Source organism: Centropristis striata, chromosome 4 (genome assembly GCF_030273125.1).
Source record: "Centropristis striata isolate RG_2023a ecotype Rhode Island chromosome 4, C.striata_1.0, whole genome shotgun sequence".
Classification (NCBI taxonomy): Eukaryota; Metazoa; Chordata; class Actinopteri; order Perciformes; family Serranidae; genus Centropristis; species Centropristis striata.
The window spans coordinates 25,191,738-25,207,833 of record NC_081520.1 but is presented as its reverse complement, the minus strand read 5'-3'; the positions used below and the strand labels follow the sequence as shown (position 1 = coordinate 25,207,833).

Sequence of the window (16,096 nt, the reverse complement as noted above, 5' to 3'; positions counted from 1 at the left end):
GTTTATTGTGCACATTGCCGCCATGCTTCACTCTTTTTATATGGGAGTATTCTCTGGGGTTGTTGGGCAATCACATGACACAAAGTATAGCTACAGCTGGGTCTACCTGCACCAATTTTCTGGAGGTTTTGTGGTTAAAACTTCCCAATGAAATGTCTGCATAATATGTCTGGGCTTTCTGTCTGTGGGGGGAAGACGTGTGTGTACAGTGTGTTGTGTCGTATTAAAACCAGAAGTCAAAAGTGTTATTTGTGAATTCTCTAGATTCTACTCAGTCAAGTCAAAACCTGCAGACAGGTTAGGCAAACCTTAATTTACATTCATCCCCCATCATATGTGTACATCACCACAGTATTGTGTAGGTTTGATGAAAATATTTACTCTGTATGAACCATAACTGCTGATTAAAAACACACACTTGTATCATCGGGTTTCAATTGTAATTCTTTTATTTTGACAAAACATGACGACTGATAAATAAAAGCACAGTGTTGTTCTTTTCATCTCTTTTAATTTAAATCAAGGTTTTCAGGTAATTTCCTCTTTTAATGTTGATGGATTTACAGTATTTCAACATCCTAGCCAGGAATTTGCTTTCTCAACTCCGACAACATGTCTCTGGGTGTAGTCGTATTTGTAGACTTGCGGCCCGACAAAGAAGTAGATGAAACCTGAGATGAGAGGGGAAAAAATCAGATGTTCAAGAAGCAATCAAACCTTTATCGTGTTGTGTTGACTGGAATGTTTTGGCTGTTTGTTGTTGATGATGATGATGATGATGAACTCTCTTTCTTTCTGAACTTAAATATCCACTTTTGCTCACAGTTGAAATGGCACTATATAAAATGAAGGCCTTTAAGTGGTAAAGTGGATAAATTATACAGCTGAAATGATAGAGGGGAACCACATGTTCTGTAAAAACTTCACTACACTCAGCTGATGCTGCATGGAAATAAGCATTGCTGCGCTACTAATAACAATACAACTCGATAAAGCTCCCTCAAGCTACAGACAGAGGTATACAGTGGATATAAAGAAGTCTGCACAGCCAGTATGAAATTACAGACTATGAAATGTAAACACAGACCAAATAAACATAAACATCACACTTGTTCAATCTTTGTTTCACTTGTTTCAAAACAAACTCAAATCTAAAGAAAAATGCATATAGTTAATGAGTGACATTTAAAAATAATAATTAATTGCATAACTCTGCACACCCTTTTATTCATTTATTCATTGTGTGTTGAGGCCAGAACCTTCAATGAACTGGGTACAATCATGACCAACCCCACACACCCACTCCACACCCTGAAGGTGATCTATCTATCTATAATGGGGGCTCTAGCTATGATTAATGTTAACCAATGAGGAGTTACATTGTTCTGGGAGAGTCATTTGCTGAAAGAATCATCAGAGAAACAACTAGATCAAATTGATCAAAAGTCATGAGAAGGATATAAAGTGTAATCGAAGGAATTTGATGGACCACGGAGCAATGTCAGAACCACAATCATTGATCATCGAACAGGATGGTCCTCCAAAGTTGATAAAAGGATTAGGATGAAACTCATCAGGGAGGCTACCAAAAGGCCAACGGCAACATTGAAAGAACTACACTTTAAAGGCTAATACATACTCCGCAAAAACAGAGGAATTTTCTTCTCTCTCCCAGGGCTACAAGAACAGAATTATGTAATTTTTTCTTCTTGCAACCCTGGGAGAGAGAACAAATTTCATTTGTTTCCATGAAAAAAATGAACGAGCGGCTGCCATTGGCCTTCAGATCGCACTTTGAGAAACTAGAATGCTTTCTTACCAAACAGTACACCCAAGCTGTCTGAATCAAGCCGTAAGATATATTCAGTCACCCAAAACCATGTGGGAACATGTGTTTTGTCTTGACAAAACAAAAAACAAAACAAAACCTGATTATATAACATCTATGGCGCAAAGCTAATGCAGCTTATCATCCAAGGAAGACCACAACAACTCCTTAGCGTGGTTGTAGTACCATCATGCTTTGGAGCTGCTTCTTTTGAGTTGGGTCAGGGGCTCTTGTCAAGATTTTACTTCATAACTGCTGGCCTCTGTCAGAAAGCTGAAGAGAAACATGATAATCACTCAAAGCATGCATCCAAGTTAATCAAGGCATGGCTTCAGAAAAGGGAAATTTAAAGTGTTTGAATGAGACCCTTTCACAAAAGGAAGGAAATTGAACTTTTGTGCAAGCAAGACTGGGAAAATGTCCAGATGTGCAAAGTTGATAGAGAATTGCTGCTGTAATAAATGCAAAGGGTGCTTCATAAAAGTGTGTAGACTTTCTACATCCACTGCACAACGTCCTAAACTACAGACAAGGTTACTGCACTTTCTAATCTACTGTTGTTGTGAACATTATGTGGCTTGTTGACAGAGTTAGAGATTTAAGTGAACAAACAGCTTACGTTTCAACAGTACAGTGTGTAATATAATCATACTGACTCACCCTCTTTATGAACAGCTGCACTTATTGTTGTGTTGACTCCAGGAAAGTCCTCGCTGATGTACTTTGGGTAACCGAAATCCATTACCCTTCGGTTTTCATTGTAGCTAAGAAAGACATGATATAAACAATGTTCATCAGAACTGAAGTCATGACTCATGCTTGTCTGTTCCTCTTTCAGAGCTGACACTAAATGTTTGGTCATGGCTGCCGCTGCTCGGGTCACGTCATCAGAGCCCACACTGAGCCCTTTGCTCTCTGTGTGAGGTCCAAATCTGACAGGAAAGTTTTTAAATGTCCCAGTCTCCACCTACCAATGCTTTGTGATTTGTCTCAGTTATGCAACTATACACTTTCATTTAATATATTGCAATTATATTAAACAGTAGTTCATTTAGGCTAAAAAAAAGTACAGTATAATTTTATTTAATTCAGTTTGTAGTGCACACTTGCACATGCTGTATTTTCATTCACAATATTTGGGACATGGTCCTTTTCTCTAAATTGTGTGCCACTGTGCATAGTACCTGCACCATTCTCAGCCAATTTCCCCAAGAAGCTGCCATGACATCATCCTTAATGCAACACTCAAATCTTTCATCAGCAACCAAAGAGAGGAATGACTACACTTCATCAAAAGTGCGCCATAGTTTTGCAGGCTGCAATTTATTTATTTTTAAATCGGGGTGACATTGCAGTTGATCTTGACAGTATTTTGGCTATTTGTGCAGGATGTCTTGTGACATGCAAGAGACGATTCTAGTATTTATTCCCATGACCAATCAGGGGTCTGCAGATTTTTAGCTTCACCTTTTTTATCAGCTTAGCTCACCAAGGTGGCACTAAGAAAGTACCAGGTAAAAGGTACTAGCCACAAGTTCTTGAAGAGAAGAGAAAACTCTAAAAGAGCAAGTTGAGCCATACCATGCAGTGTTAATGTATTTTTGCTCATGCACGGTATTGGACAATTTGCCCTCATGATGGAAAAAAGATGCCAAACATGAATGTTCTTTTACCTGCAGTGCGGCTTATACAGTTTCTCAGGAACAGCAATAATGCTCATGAGTCAATTGACCCGGGGCATGTTTAATTATCCAAAACTGTTCAAAAATCCCAATAAACATGATTTATATTTCATTAATAACTCCATTACGAACCATTTCAATCAATATTTGGTGCAATGGTGTTCTTTACCTCTCACAGATCATGATTCATTAAGGATAATTCACTCAATTATCATAAAAAAATGCGTGTTAAACTTTTTTTTATGAACATCTGAAAGACCTACATATAAAATACAATGGTTTTACATTACATTGATTTTTTAATTTTTTTATTTTGCATTTTAAGTTTTTTTTCTTTTTATGAAAAAATATTTTTAACTATTTTTATTTTAAGATTTCTTTACTTTTAAATGGGTCAGTTTGACCCAAAACATAACAGGAGGGTTGATGCATGCAAAGCAATGTAGAAAAGGTCTTTCAACTAAGTGCAAAAAGTGAGTCACTGATGGACTAATAGTGCCCCCAGTCAGTAACCCTAACCCTAACCTGACCCTTCCAGTGCAGCAAACATGATGCAGAGACATTTACTGAATGCTGCCCATGCTTGATAATTGTCTGCATGCCCCATGTAGCTGGTGCCCTTTTTAATTTTTTGCCCATGCCTTACAGACATCCTGACTCCGGCACAGGAATTTCAATAACTGCTCCATGATAATGAATAATGTATTCACGTTGTTGCCTTACCTCCAGTAAATATCATGCATAAAGAAGAGGGTGCGTCCTGTTTTCACTATGTGCACTGCTGCGTCAACTTCCTGGACCCAGACTGGAAATCCAAAGTGGCTGAGTGCTCGAGGCTTTCCCTTTATAAGAGAGCCTTTCACTGTCCAGAACATGGATTCTGTCAAAACAAAGAAAACAAATTAAATTTTTCGTGAATAAAAGGTGAAATTGTTCACTTTCAGGTACTGAATTATTAAAGAGAGTTACCATGAATGAGGTAAGCGGTGGATCTGCGAGGCACATAGAAGGCCGCATCGATGCTGGTTTCAATCTTGGGCATAAAGTTGTTGATGGGACCTTCTTTGATGCCATATTGCTCATTATGTTTAATCCAGAGGTATCTTGTAGGAAAAAAACATTGATTAGGTTGAAAAATTAAACAATATACCTTTTTGTAAATGGCAAACCTATCTGTTCTGAAAAAAACCTTAGAAATATATTGATACTATTAAAATAACATAACATTTAGTATTAAATGCTAAATGATAACAGGTTAGCATAGCACAAGATAATCTCTCATGGATCTGATACCATATGAGAATTAATCATTTAGTGATACAAACAGATGACCTTTGACATTTTTTGCTTGAAAAAAAAAAAGCCATTATCAACATACCTATCTCTGAAAAAGAAGGTGGCATCCCCAAGAGTGGACACGGCGTCAAAGGTTAAGTCTGAAGCACATTTATCCTGCATGCGTCGAGGGAAGCTCGCGCCTGACAGCCAGGGGTTATTCTGAGAACTCCAGCCGAACCTCGAAAAGTAGGTTGGACGACCGCTGAGTGGACCTAAAACACATAGGTTTAATTTGAATTGAAATACTCTCAAGATTCAGAAATGTAACTGAAATCATTATGTTCAAATAGAAGGAAATTGTTTACTGTAAAGTGCGTTGATATTTGCTACGTCTTCACTTGATAACAGGTTGGAACGGGAGTGTTTGTAGGTCGGGTACATCAGTGACTCCGGGTTTCTGGAGTGTTTCAGGCCCAAAGCATGACCAAATTCATGTGCAGCTACGACAAATAGATTAAAACCTGCAACAGCACAAAGCAAAGGCATCCAAATAAGTTATATTGTCTTTTGTGGCTATCAATTAAAAGGACAGTGTACCCCAAAAATGCATACTTTTCCTCCTACCCTAAGTGCTATTCACAATCTGGATTAATAAAAAGCACGACAGGTAAGGAAAAATGTGCATTTTAAGAAAGGATTTGAGGTGAACTGTCCCTTTTATTTCTTCAATATCATGTTTGTGATTCGGTTCAGCACCTGTCCCTCCTGCTGTCCAGTGCTCAGCGTCATCAAAGTGTGTGTCCCCTCCCACTCCCAGCCCTGGACCGAAAGCATGAGCCAGCGTGCCTCTGGGTCCGTCAAAGGGATACAAGTCACCATGTTCTTCAGAATATAATCCATGCCAAAACATGAAATAAAAACCACAGAGAACACAATTTTCGTTCATGCCAGTAGAAAATTACAGGCTTCTGCTCACAATCATCTAAATGAGTTCAGCAGTCAGTGCATGATGACGCTGAGTTAAATCACTACTGAATCTATGAGAATGGGTTTTACAAAGAACTGGATATAACACTGAAAAGTACATTTTTCATTCTGTAGCTCATGCACTTTCAAACATCATCTATACCTGTCCTGAGTGAAGCAAAAAGACAAACTCACCGTAGGTCACAAACTCTACCATGATGTCAGCGTTGCGGGTGTGTGACCTGACAAACGTCAGACTGCTGGCTCGCGCCCAAACACTGAAAGCTGACTCAACCAGTGAGTCCACAGTGTTGCGGGGCAAATCTCTGGTGTACCTGCCAATGCTGCAACAGCAATAAGTGCATGTCATGATGTTGATGAAGAAAATCAAGAGAAACACTCCCCTAAATGTCTAATAAAAACATTATGGATAAAAGAAGAAGAATAGCTGCACAAATTCCATAAATGATACAACATGCACTTGTTATACAGTCGTTGACAATAGCCGCCCCTCTTAGCTTCTCTATAATTATGCGTTTATTCTGTGTGTAATCCAGCAGGCGTGCCTCAAACAGAAGCAAAGAAATGGATAAGGACATTCCAGACAGTGTTACATAAGTTCATGCATGTATGGTGAACCTGGAACTCAAAGCATGCCCATAATAACTCTCAGAGGCAGGCAACCCAAAAATCTGTTAACCAAGATGATTTGTGACAGCTGCTATTCCCTATTTCTGCCAAAGGTTTAATTGCCGCTGCCTCAAAATGTTTCCCACATATTGGTGGGGTTTAAGGGACAACCAGACTGTTATATTTTTGGTTTAAGTTCAATCTGGGTCAGACATGCCCACAGATATTTCTCTCAGACTGTAATTCTACTTCACTTTAAAAAGAATGAAAGCATTGTGATCATTAAAGACAGCATAGATACCTGTAGGTGATGACGTTCTTGTTCCATCGTGTCCCCTGGATGTGACTGTACTCCTCCACGTCAGGGACGCCGCAGCGAGGGCTCCTCATCGTCTCCAGGGTGTCTGAGTCCAGCACGCCTGTTGCATTGAGCCCAAAGAATATCTGCATGTCTTTCACCTTGGAGGTGAAGGAGGGCCCGCTCCGCTTCATGCGCCCCATCGGCTCTTTTTCCAGTTTGTAGTACTGCTGGAGGTAATCCTACAAGTAGATTTCAAAGTCTAAATCAGACGTCATGTTGCACTGAAGAACCGTTGCTCCTGTACAACTCTTTTTTAATGCCCGAGTAGAAAGTTGTATTCCCTGTGTAGATCCTTTTTTTTTTTGCAGCATGCGTTTTACTAGATTACATTATGTACATTAAGAACATTATGTTCATTCATAACCTCTACATTGCACCCTTGGATGACAAGATTTACAGCATCAACTGCCAATTACACCACCTCTAATTGCAACTAAAATCCTTCACAACAATTAACTGAATCAACATGTTGCAAGTAATATTGGAAATCAATTCCAATTCAGATTGTTTTCCCAACAATTCCCCCAAATCCATGAAAGGAAACAAGGGAGAAAGAAATTGAGTATGCTGTAAAAAAAAAATTAAAAAAACACCCAACAACAACTGCTAAAGCATGCAATATAACATCAAGTTCCGAGGGCAGTGCAGTGACTTACCTCCGCCCCCCACCCACACAAAAGCAGAAGAAATAAATACGTTATTTCAACATCCCACATGCTCCTTCAATAGAAATTCGGTCAAAATTGGCATCTTTTTGGTATTGTAAAAGAGGTTGAATCACATGCAGTCCAATCTCAAACTTTTGTAATGCAGCTCATGCAATTATGCACTTACTGTGGCCAGCTTCAAGTCAACCTGTGGTTCAGTGGAAGAAGTGCTCTCTGCCTCCGGCATGGATGTGGGTGCCGTAAAACACGGACCGGGCATAAGCAGGACCAGGATACAGCAGGAAAGCAGCATGACATGCATTTCACAGACTTAACACTACATGAATTGTAGTGGCCTACTTTAAAGACATGAAGATGGAAGTTCTGGTTAATGAGAAAGCCTTTTAAATGGTTATTGTGACTCATGCCACTTGCAAATCCAAGGGAAGCCTCAGACAGTACTATGGAATTAGGGAGGGGTTTGCAGGGAGCAGAGGACAGCAAAACGAGAAAAGAAAGAAATGACATTTGAACAGTTTTGGTCATGTGACATGTCTGGTCCAATGATCTAAATGGATGACATATTGAGTGCTTGGTTTCAATTTCAACATTTCGTTCAAGTTAAGGACTAAAATTGTTTCAACAGTGATTAACCTCTTAGTATGCCACCCCCTTTAGTAGAGGAATGGGGGTCAACAGGGATTAGAACATGATGATGGAGGTACATGATATCAACTGCCATGTCCAATTATGTCTCATTAGTTGTTGCAGCAATTTTTAGGATACAGTTTGTTACATTGATTTACATGGTGTTAAATATTACTATTTCGACCACCCAAGAATTTATAAAATATTGGCAAAAATCCCTCCAGAACACCACATTAAGACACCAAGACCTTGAGAAATTCCATAGAAAATGCTGTCAATATTTTGACATTTTGGAGATGAAGTATTGAATTTTTTCAGCGATTAGATGGTGAACACTTCTGTTCTGAAAAGAAATATCCTTATTGCCAATGAACCAAGTAAATCCATACACCCTCTGAATGCTCTAGGTCTCTAGTTTGTGATTGTAAAGTTCTATGGGACGGTGATTATCCTAGAGGTCACAACAGGTAATTTTATACAGTGAGGTCAACTTTCAAGAATGCCATCACTGCAATGAACTGGCTACTAACGGGACTAACATCATCCCACAAGAATAAAATAGGGCTCTCAGTTTAATATTCAAATATTCAAATACAATAGATGAAAATAACACATTCATACTGCATGAGAAAAGCTGCATTTATTAGCATAAAGTGAGCATGTACAGCAGGGGTCGCCAACGTCGGTTGTAAAAGAACTCACTTGATTTATTACCCCAGAAAAAAAACCCAGCAACATTGTGGTCTTAAATTTCAAGTCTTCTTCAAGTCATTATGATGTTAACTTTGTAAATAATGGAAAAAATAGACGATAAAGCAGGGTACGATTTGGGGTGTGGATACCTTTGATTGACAGGTCGTGCACACGGCGATCAGGATAGAAGCAAAGCAAAAAAATGCGTGAACATGTTTGTCTTTGTCCATGTTTTTGTGTCAGAACTTTTTTCAGTTCATGAAAGTTTATTTGAACATTTTCGTCATTTAAAAATGTTTTGTTTAGCGTTCGGTTGTACTAAAAGACACTCCAAAGAGTAGGCTGTTCAGTTTTTTCCGGTAAGTAACAGACATTTGGTTTTAGCGTTAACAGTTTATTCTTAGATACACCGATAAATGATCATGCTGAGCCCACTACAGCCTTTGAAAGAACACCAGGGGACATTAAGGGGTTAAAGTGATGTGAATAAAATTAAGACACAAAACTTACACTTGGAGTTTTAGAGTGCATTGTAGTAACTCACAGATAATCCCAAACAAGTGGTGAAACTACAATATGATGCAAGAAAGTATGTTTGGCATAAACATGTTGATATTTTTTCCCCATCAAAAACAAGCAGCTGTGATATTGAGCAAATTATTTCCTCAGTTGAGCTCCTGTTGAAAAACCTCAACTAAACTCCCTCCAGACTGATGCAACACAATGAGCTGGGTGGCACTGCTCAGTCCCACGCATTCTGCAAGGCCTCCCGAAATAACCTCATCAAAGCCCATTCTTGTCCCGTTTTAGCAGCAGATGCATGTAAAACCATTCAATGAGAGAGCTCGTTGAAGGGGAGCCGAAATTGCAGGGGTGGATTTAAGGCCTTTCGAAAAAGAAAAATGGCCGCCAGCCAGGCCGCCTAGACTGGCAAGGGTGGTGCCGCGGTACATTCAGGCTGCAATTACGGTTGATTGGTCATTGTGGAGCTTTATGGGACCAACAGCATTCCTCTGCGGGGCAACATGAGTTAAGTTTTCCAGAGTTTGGCGCACTCTTTCGCAGAAAGTCTTGAAGAATTCAGATCGCTCTGGTTTTATGGTCTGAGAACAGACGAGGTAATGAAGTCATTTTAAGCAGGGGTGATGACTGAGAGTTTAGTTTAGGTCTGCAAGGTTACAAGCTGGGAGAGACCGCTGTGGTAATTAAAGCAGTGGAGACAGCTCTGTTTGGCCCCAAACATACACTTTCCCACTGACAAGGTGCAAGAGATGATCCACATCAGAACAAGTAGCTGAGATGAGAGCTTTCTTGGAAAGCACTTCATTTTATCTGTAATGAAAAGTTCTACTTTATGCAAAGACTACAAAAGCACTAAAGGGGATACTGAGATTCAGAATTGACAAAACAATATTCAAACTAGTAGTACAGTATAGTATAGTACAGTACAGTATAGTATAGTATAGTATAGTATAGTATAGTATAGTATGGTATATTACTATAGTAATAGTGATATATCCACTTCACTTCACTCTATATTTTTCTAACTTCCCTGCTTCTGAATTCTGTTGGCATTTAAAATGCATCAGGCTGATATTTTCATTGCAAACATGCAAAATGAATGCAGTTTTGTTTTAAAGCAATACTTTACACCCAGAATGACTATTTCTATATCAATAACCTGTTAAGGTTTTTCCCTTGCTTGCCTCCATGATGAGGGAAGAATATGAAAACAGAAAATCAGAGTGGCTGGCATTTTACAACTTTTATTGATTTATCAGTCTGTTAACAAATGTTAACACAAATCTTGCAGTATAATCTAATTCTCATTTTTCCAGTCATATGCTTGGTACTTCCAAAATACATACACTTTCGCTAAAACCTTTGCAGCAAGCAAGTGATGGTTTTATGCAGAAATGTTTGAAATAATAAGATTTCAGAAGTTTTGTTAACCAGGATAATCTTCACAAATGAACACCACTTTTATGATGTTTGAAGTGTTAATGCATCTGAAAGAAGTAAAAAGCTAATGTTATGCTATAGCAAACTACACCACAGTCACATGACTTCTACGTCGCCAGCGTTAGCTTCAGATGGTCTCCGACAAGCTAACCAGCTGTTTTGAAAAGCTAGCAAAACTGTAGCCTAATACATTGTTTATTAACCTAATCTACAATCTAACAGAGTTTGCAAGAGCACTAAAAAACACAACTAGAGGCTGTAAGGTGGACTAGTGAGAGAGTTCTGTCCGTGTCCGGTGTGATAACGTTTAATGTTCCCGAAAACCACTGTAGTCTCATTACGCCACTTTTTAGCAACTGCCATTTTAAGGTTAAAACTTAAAAATTCGCAAGTGGGGGTATTTACTAACGTGAACATCTCTTAATCTTGTGTTAACCACAGACCTTATTTCGGGCATCATATGATCAACACATTCAAAATCCTCACTGAGTCTGAGAGGACCAGGTCGCAAATAGACAAATAAGACTGGATAGCAGATCATGCTTGTGGTTTCTTTCAGGAAAATATATCAAATGTGTTTTTACAGGCTCTTTTGATGACAGAGCAAATGTGACATCAGAATTGTTTCTTCTCTATTTATTTTAATTTGTCAATTGAGCATGAGGCTGAGGCAACACTGGGGATAAGACACATGCAGAGCCAAAACAGTCTCTGCTGCCCTCCTGTGGTATCTCCTGAGCACATGTACAGTAGATTGTAGATTTTGCTGAGTGAGCCTGACCTTGTGGTTTTGGGGGAAATTTGCAGTTACTCAGCATTTTAATTTAAGCCCTTTTTTGAGTTTTATTTGTGGATTTGCAATGTGTGAAGATTAAATTATAGTTTCGGTAGTGTACTGTATCATTTCTGATACATCTTTAGCATCTGTGTAATTCTCCTTACTGTAAGCTGATTCATACTCTGACTCCCTGCTCTTTCATAATATCGTCATATTATATTGTATCTACTTGGCAGATTTTGTCCAAAGAGACTTACAATAAGAGTTTCATGCTGTTGTGAACTTTCGTTTTGTAATCTTCTGGTAATTTAAGCTGTGCACAGTAAATTATTTTTCCTGTTGCCAATAAATTTGATGATACCATATGTAAAGCTGTGTTTTATGGTATCAGAGGTTTCATTCTGCCTCATCGCGGGAAACATTGAGTCACTTTGTATTTCATGTTTGCATTCAAAGTTGCTAACACATTAATTAATAAGTATTCTTACAAATGACTGAAAGGCAGTCTTTACCAATGTCCAATGTCAAATTTTTTTTAATTCATAAAAGCCCATTTCCCCCAGTAAAAGTATAAAATAGAATGCTAACTTGATTATTGATTGTAAAATATCCTGTCAGTCATTACCATGAGAAACTTTCCTGAAGTAATGATTTAGAATCTCAAAATAATGACTTAACAACTGTAGTATCATGAAATAATGACAAACTTTGTCAAAATAATGATTTGGTATCCACAACTAATGACTAAGAATCTCAAAATAAGGAGAAACTTTTTCAGAACAATGACATTTTATCTCAAAATGAAGGCTTTCTCAAATTTAAGAAAAAAGCTAAAAAGAAAAATTAACGGAAACACCCTCAAAGTGCTTCTTCTGTTGGGCTTTTATTGTGAAACTCTTTTGAAGAAGCTACACACACACACACCATTCAGTTAGTTAGTCACAAAATGTAGAATAACAACAAGAAAAAAGGATTAAAATGTACATTAACATATTTTTGGTGTTATTGAAGGTGAATTTTTTTTAAGCATGCAAGGCTGACTGCTGAGTCTTCACAGGTCTTAACAAAAAATCAATCAGGCAGCTGCAGCTGATCCAGAACGCTGCCGCCAGAGTCCTCACAAACACCAGGAAACTGGACCATATTACACCGGTCCTTAAATCACTACACTGGCTTCCTGTGAGTCAGAGGATAGATTTTAAAATCTTACTGCTGGTCTACAAAGCTCTGAATGGTCTCGGACCAAATTACATGCTTGATCTGCTCCCTCTCTATGAAGCATCCAGACCCCTTAGGTCATCTGGAACTGGCTTGTTGCGTGTCCCAAAAACAAGAACTAAGCGGGGTGAGGCAGCTTTCAGTTATTATGCTCCTCACCTGTGGAACAAACTACCTGTAGATCTGAGGTCTGCCCAAACGGTCAGCTCCTTTAAATCAGGACTAAAAACACTATTGTTTACTGAAGCGTACTCTTAACTTTAACACTTATCTGCTCTACTCTACTGCCCTTACTTTTTAACTACACAATGTTTGACTTGTGCTTTTTATTATTTTATCTCTTTTTTTATCCTGCTGTATCTTCCCTGTTTTAATTGACTGTTTTTACTGTTTTCAATTGTGTCTTGCTGTTTTTAATGTGTATGTAAAGCACTTTGAATGACCTTGTGTTGAATTGTGCTATACAAATAAACTTGCCTTTCCTTGCCTTGCCTTGAGTCAGCAGAATGTAAATGCAGCTTCTGGTTCTTGACTTACTTTCCGAATACAGTGAAACAACTGATTCATTAATAACCCTTTCATGGACAAGGACATACTCACAAATTAAGTACAACCTTATTTTTCTTTTTGTTTTTAAAGCTATACAGTACCTGAAGGAACGCCTGGTCTGTAAAAAAAAATAACATTTTGCAGCTTTTGATTTGGTCTCAACACCAATTCAAATAAAACAATGAATACCTGGTTTGCATGATGAAACAGTGGAAACACCTCAGAAAAATGAAACTGGCATCAGTTCCAAGTGAGGACACAAATCCTCACTGTTTATCTCAGAAGGTCTGTCCAACATGTGTCAGCTGTCCTCTGACACAGCAGGGAAGTGGTCGATTCAACAAACCTCATGTCATCCCTGCACAACCCTTTTGCATCTTCCATGCCAAAATATTATGACCAACAGTGACATTTAAGAAGTGAATTTCACCAACATGATGAGGGTCATTCCTGATGAGGTGCAGTCAGTGGGTTAGTCCTTCACATCAATTCCAGGCACTGTTATTACAAAACCTAACAAAGAACCTTGCAAAAAAGGTCTAAAAAGCGAATGAAGGCAACCAACCACCATGTGATACAGTCATCTGACCAAAGCCTGAGAATAACATGAGTGGAATCGACCACTCTCCTTTTGTGTCAAATTCAGAACTCAGAGTTTATATTTACTTAATGAATTTTCACAATTCCAAACATTAATATATTGTCTTTATACAGTTCTCAATTGAATATATGTCACAAAAGATTATTAAATTACAGCATCCGATTTTCTTAACTTTTTAGACAGTGTCCCAACAATGTCCCAAAGCTTAAACTTGCCCAGTGAGGGCAGCATCGTTCTCGTCAGACTGAGTAGATGTCTGAGTGATAATAGTCAACATTAATAACAGGTAACTGCATCTGTGCACACCCAACAAGATCTCCAACCTAAACTACAGAATATCGGCATTACCACCCATAATGACCCATATGAACGTTTTGCATCTCAGAGTGGAGCAGAGCGTTCTAAAAATAGCACACACGTCATAAAAAATACACGTACAGTTTGCCCAATGTAAAAAAGGCTGCAGTTTTGTTAAAGTTAGGCTACAAAACCACTAATCTAGGTTTAGTGGAAAAACGTACTGGTTATGCGTTATAAAAGACAGTTTAAACAGTAAATAAATGTACATAAATGCCGGAAGCAAAGTAGTTACAAGAGAAGTTATGTAAAAATGTGAATCACATAAGTTCAGTGATGTTAAAATCACATTGTTTACTTTTGTTTTTACATGGGACATGAACCTCATTCTCCTTGGTGAAAGTCCGACATACAGTCATGGAAAAAAATGATTAGACTACCCTTTGTCTTCAATTCCTTGTTCATTTTAATGTCTGGTACAACTAAAGGTAAATTTGTTTGGACAAATATAATGATAACAACAAAAACAGCTAATTTAAGAGATATCTAGTTTTCTTAATTTAACCAAAATCATTATCTAATATTTTTTTTCATGACTGTAGCTGTTTGTAGCTACTGTTAGATGTAGCTGCTGTAGATATTGATTGGCAATAGACAACCAAACATGATATGATATTCAACAGCAGATATTTGAACACATTACGATGTCACTATTATGTGTTGAAATTGACTTTTGGATTTAAAAAAATGTCATCACTACATTGTTTTATCCTATTCAACATTTGTGTGAAGTTTTGTCGTACTTGATGTGCATTTTGTTATGGCCAAAAGTGTGTTTTGTGAGGTTACAATGACCTTGACCTTTAACCTCCAAAATATTTTCAGGGTATCCTTGAGTCTAAGTGGACTTTATGTACCAAATATTAGGCAATTCCCTGAAGGTTTTCCTGAGCTATCTTGTTCCTGAGTGTGATGAAGCCCTGTCACTGATTTAGCCACACACAATTTATTTAATTACTTCAGTTTATTCTTACTTAGCTCAGTGGTGTTGTTTCAGCAGACAGTGATATTCTCTTCCACAGTCCAGTGGTCTGAACCTGAGCTTAACAATTGTGCTGTCTTTTATACAGGTGGATCCACAGCTGAGGGCTAATGATGGATCATGGATCACAGTGACCCAACCTGTTTAATGTGTTACAATGAGAATGAGACAGATGTGAGGTCACAGTGACTTTGACCTTTGATCTTGAACCAGCAAATTATTATCCAAACATATGTATGGATTTATAGATGGATAACTGGACAGACAATTGATTTTTGTTATTCCTGTTGCAAGAATATCATACAGTGTTTCATCTGTGGTTTACAGGTGTGAGTTTTTAGGCTTGGCTCTACTATATATATTATACAACACAGTGTTTTATCACAGATAAGTAGTGTGTATGTTTCCATATTTTGTGTGTTTGTCTGTGACATTTTAAAATAACAGCAAAAATCCCCCTGGCTGCTAACTTCCCCTGACATGAGTCAGGAGCACTCTGTTAACCGCCGTCTAAGCAATGATGTTACTCCAAAAATATTTGTCTCCACAGGATGCTGAAGTGTTTGGACTCAATGTTTGTTACACATTACACATGGTTTCACTAATGGGATGCATGGGATGTTTGTATTGTATTGTCGTGCTCCTTTATAACAACGAGAGACACCAACTGTTTGTAATCAGTACTTGCTAATGAAGTGTGTGAGCTTTGGTTTCCTCTGACAGAGCAACAGCTTGACATGCAGTCTGATACTGAGCAAAACAATGTCATTATGAGACATTTTCCAGAAGCATGTTGATAATAACTGGAATTGTGACAAGGTCAAATGCTTCTGTCAAATGTTTGACAACTCCTGAGTGCATGAATTTAAGTCTTTAAATGAGGTTTTGTATTTAAATATGCTAAAGAATGTCATTA

At 38.1% G+C, this 16,096-nt stretch overlaps 1 protein-coding gene across 1 annotated transcript; it reads right to left on the bottom strand.

Moving 5' to 3' along the window:
• Positions 1-440: 440 nt before the first annotated feature.
• On the bottom strand, positions 441-7,714 carry LOC131969718 (matrix metalloproteinase-20-like). The gene is made up of 10 exons (XM_059330888.1): positions 7,580-7,714; positions 6,686-6,924; positions 5,950-6,098; positions 5,545-5,670; positions 5,154-5,309; positions 4,889-5,060; positions 4,480-4,613; positions 4,234-4,390; positions 2,489-2,592; positions 441-671 (listed from the first exon to the last, which is right to left on the bottom strand). Exons 1-10 carry the CDS (start codon positions 7,712-7,714, stop codon positions 571-573), a joined length of 1,473 nt encoding a protein of 490 aa, XP_059186871.1. The 3' UTR covers positions 441-570.
• Positions 7,715-16,096: the final 8,382 nt, after the last annotated feature.

Excerpts from the sequence above, each read along its gene's own strand:
- LOC131969718 (XM_059330888.1), bottom strand. The coding sequence starts at position 7,714 with ATGCATGTCATGCTGCTTTCCTGCTGTATCCTGGTCCTGCTTATGCCC. Across the intron at positions 5,671-5,949 it reads GGTAGAGTTTGTGACCTACG|AACATGGTGACTTGTATCCC; the intron begins GTGAGTTTGTCT and ends TATATTCTGAAG. Across the intron at positions 672-2,488 it reads TGCAGCTGTTCATAAAGAGG|GTTTCATCTACTTCTTTGTC; the intron begins GTGAGTCAGTAT and ends CTCTCATCTCAG.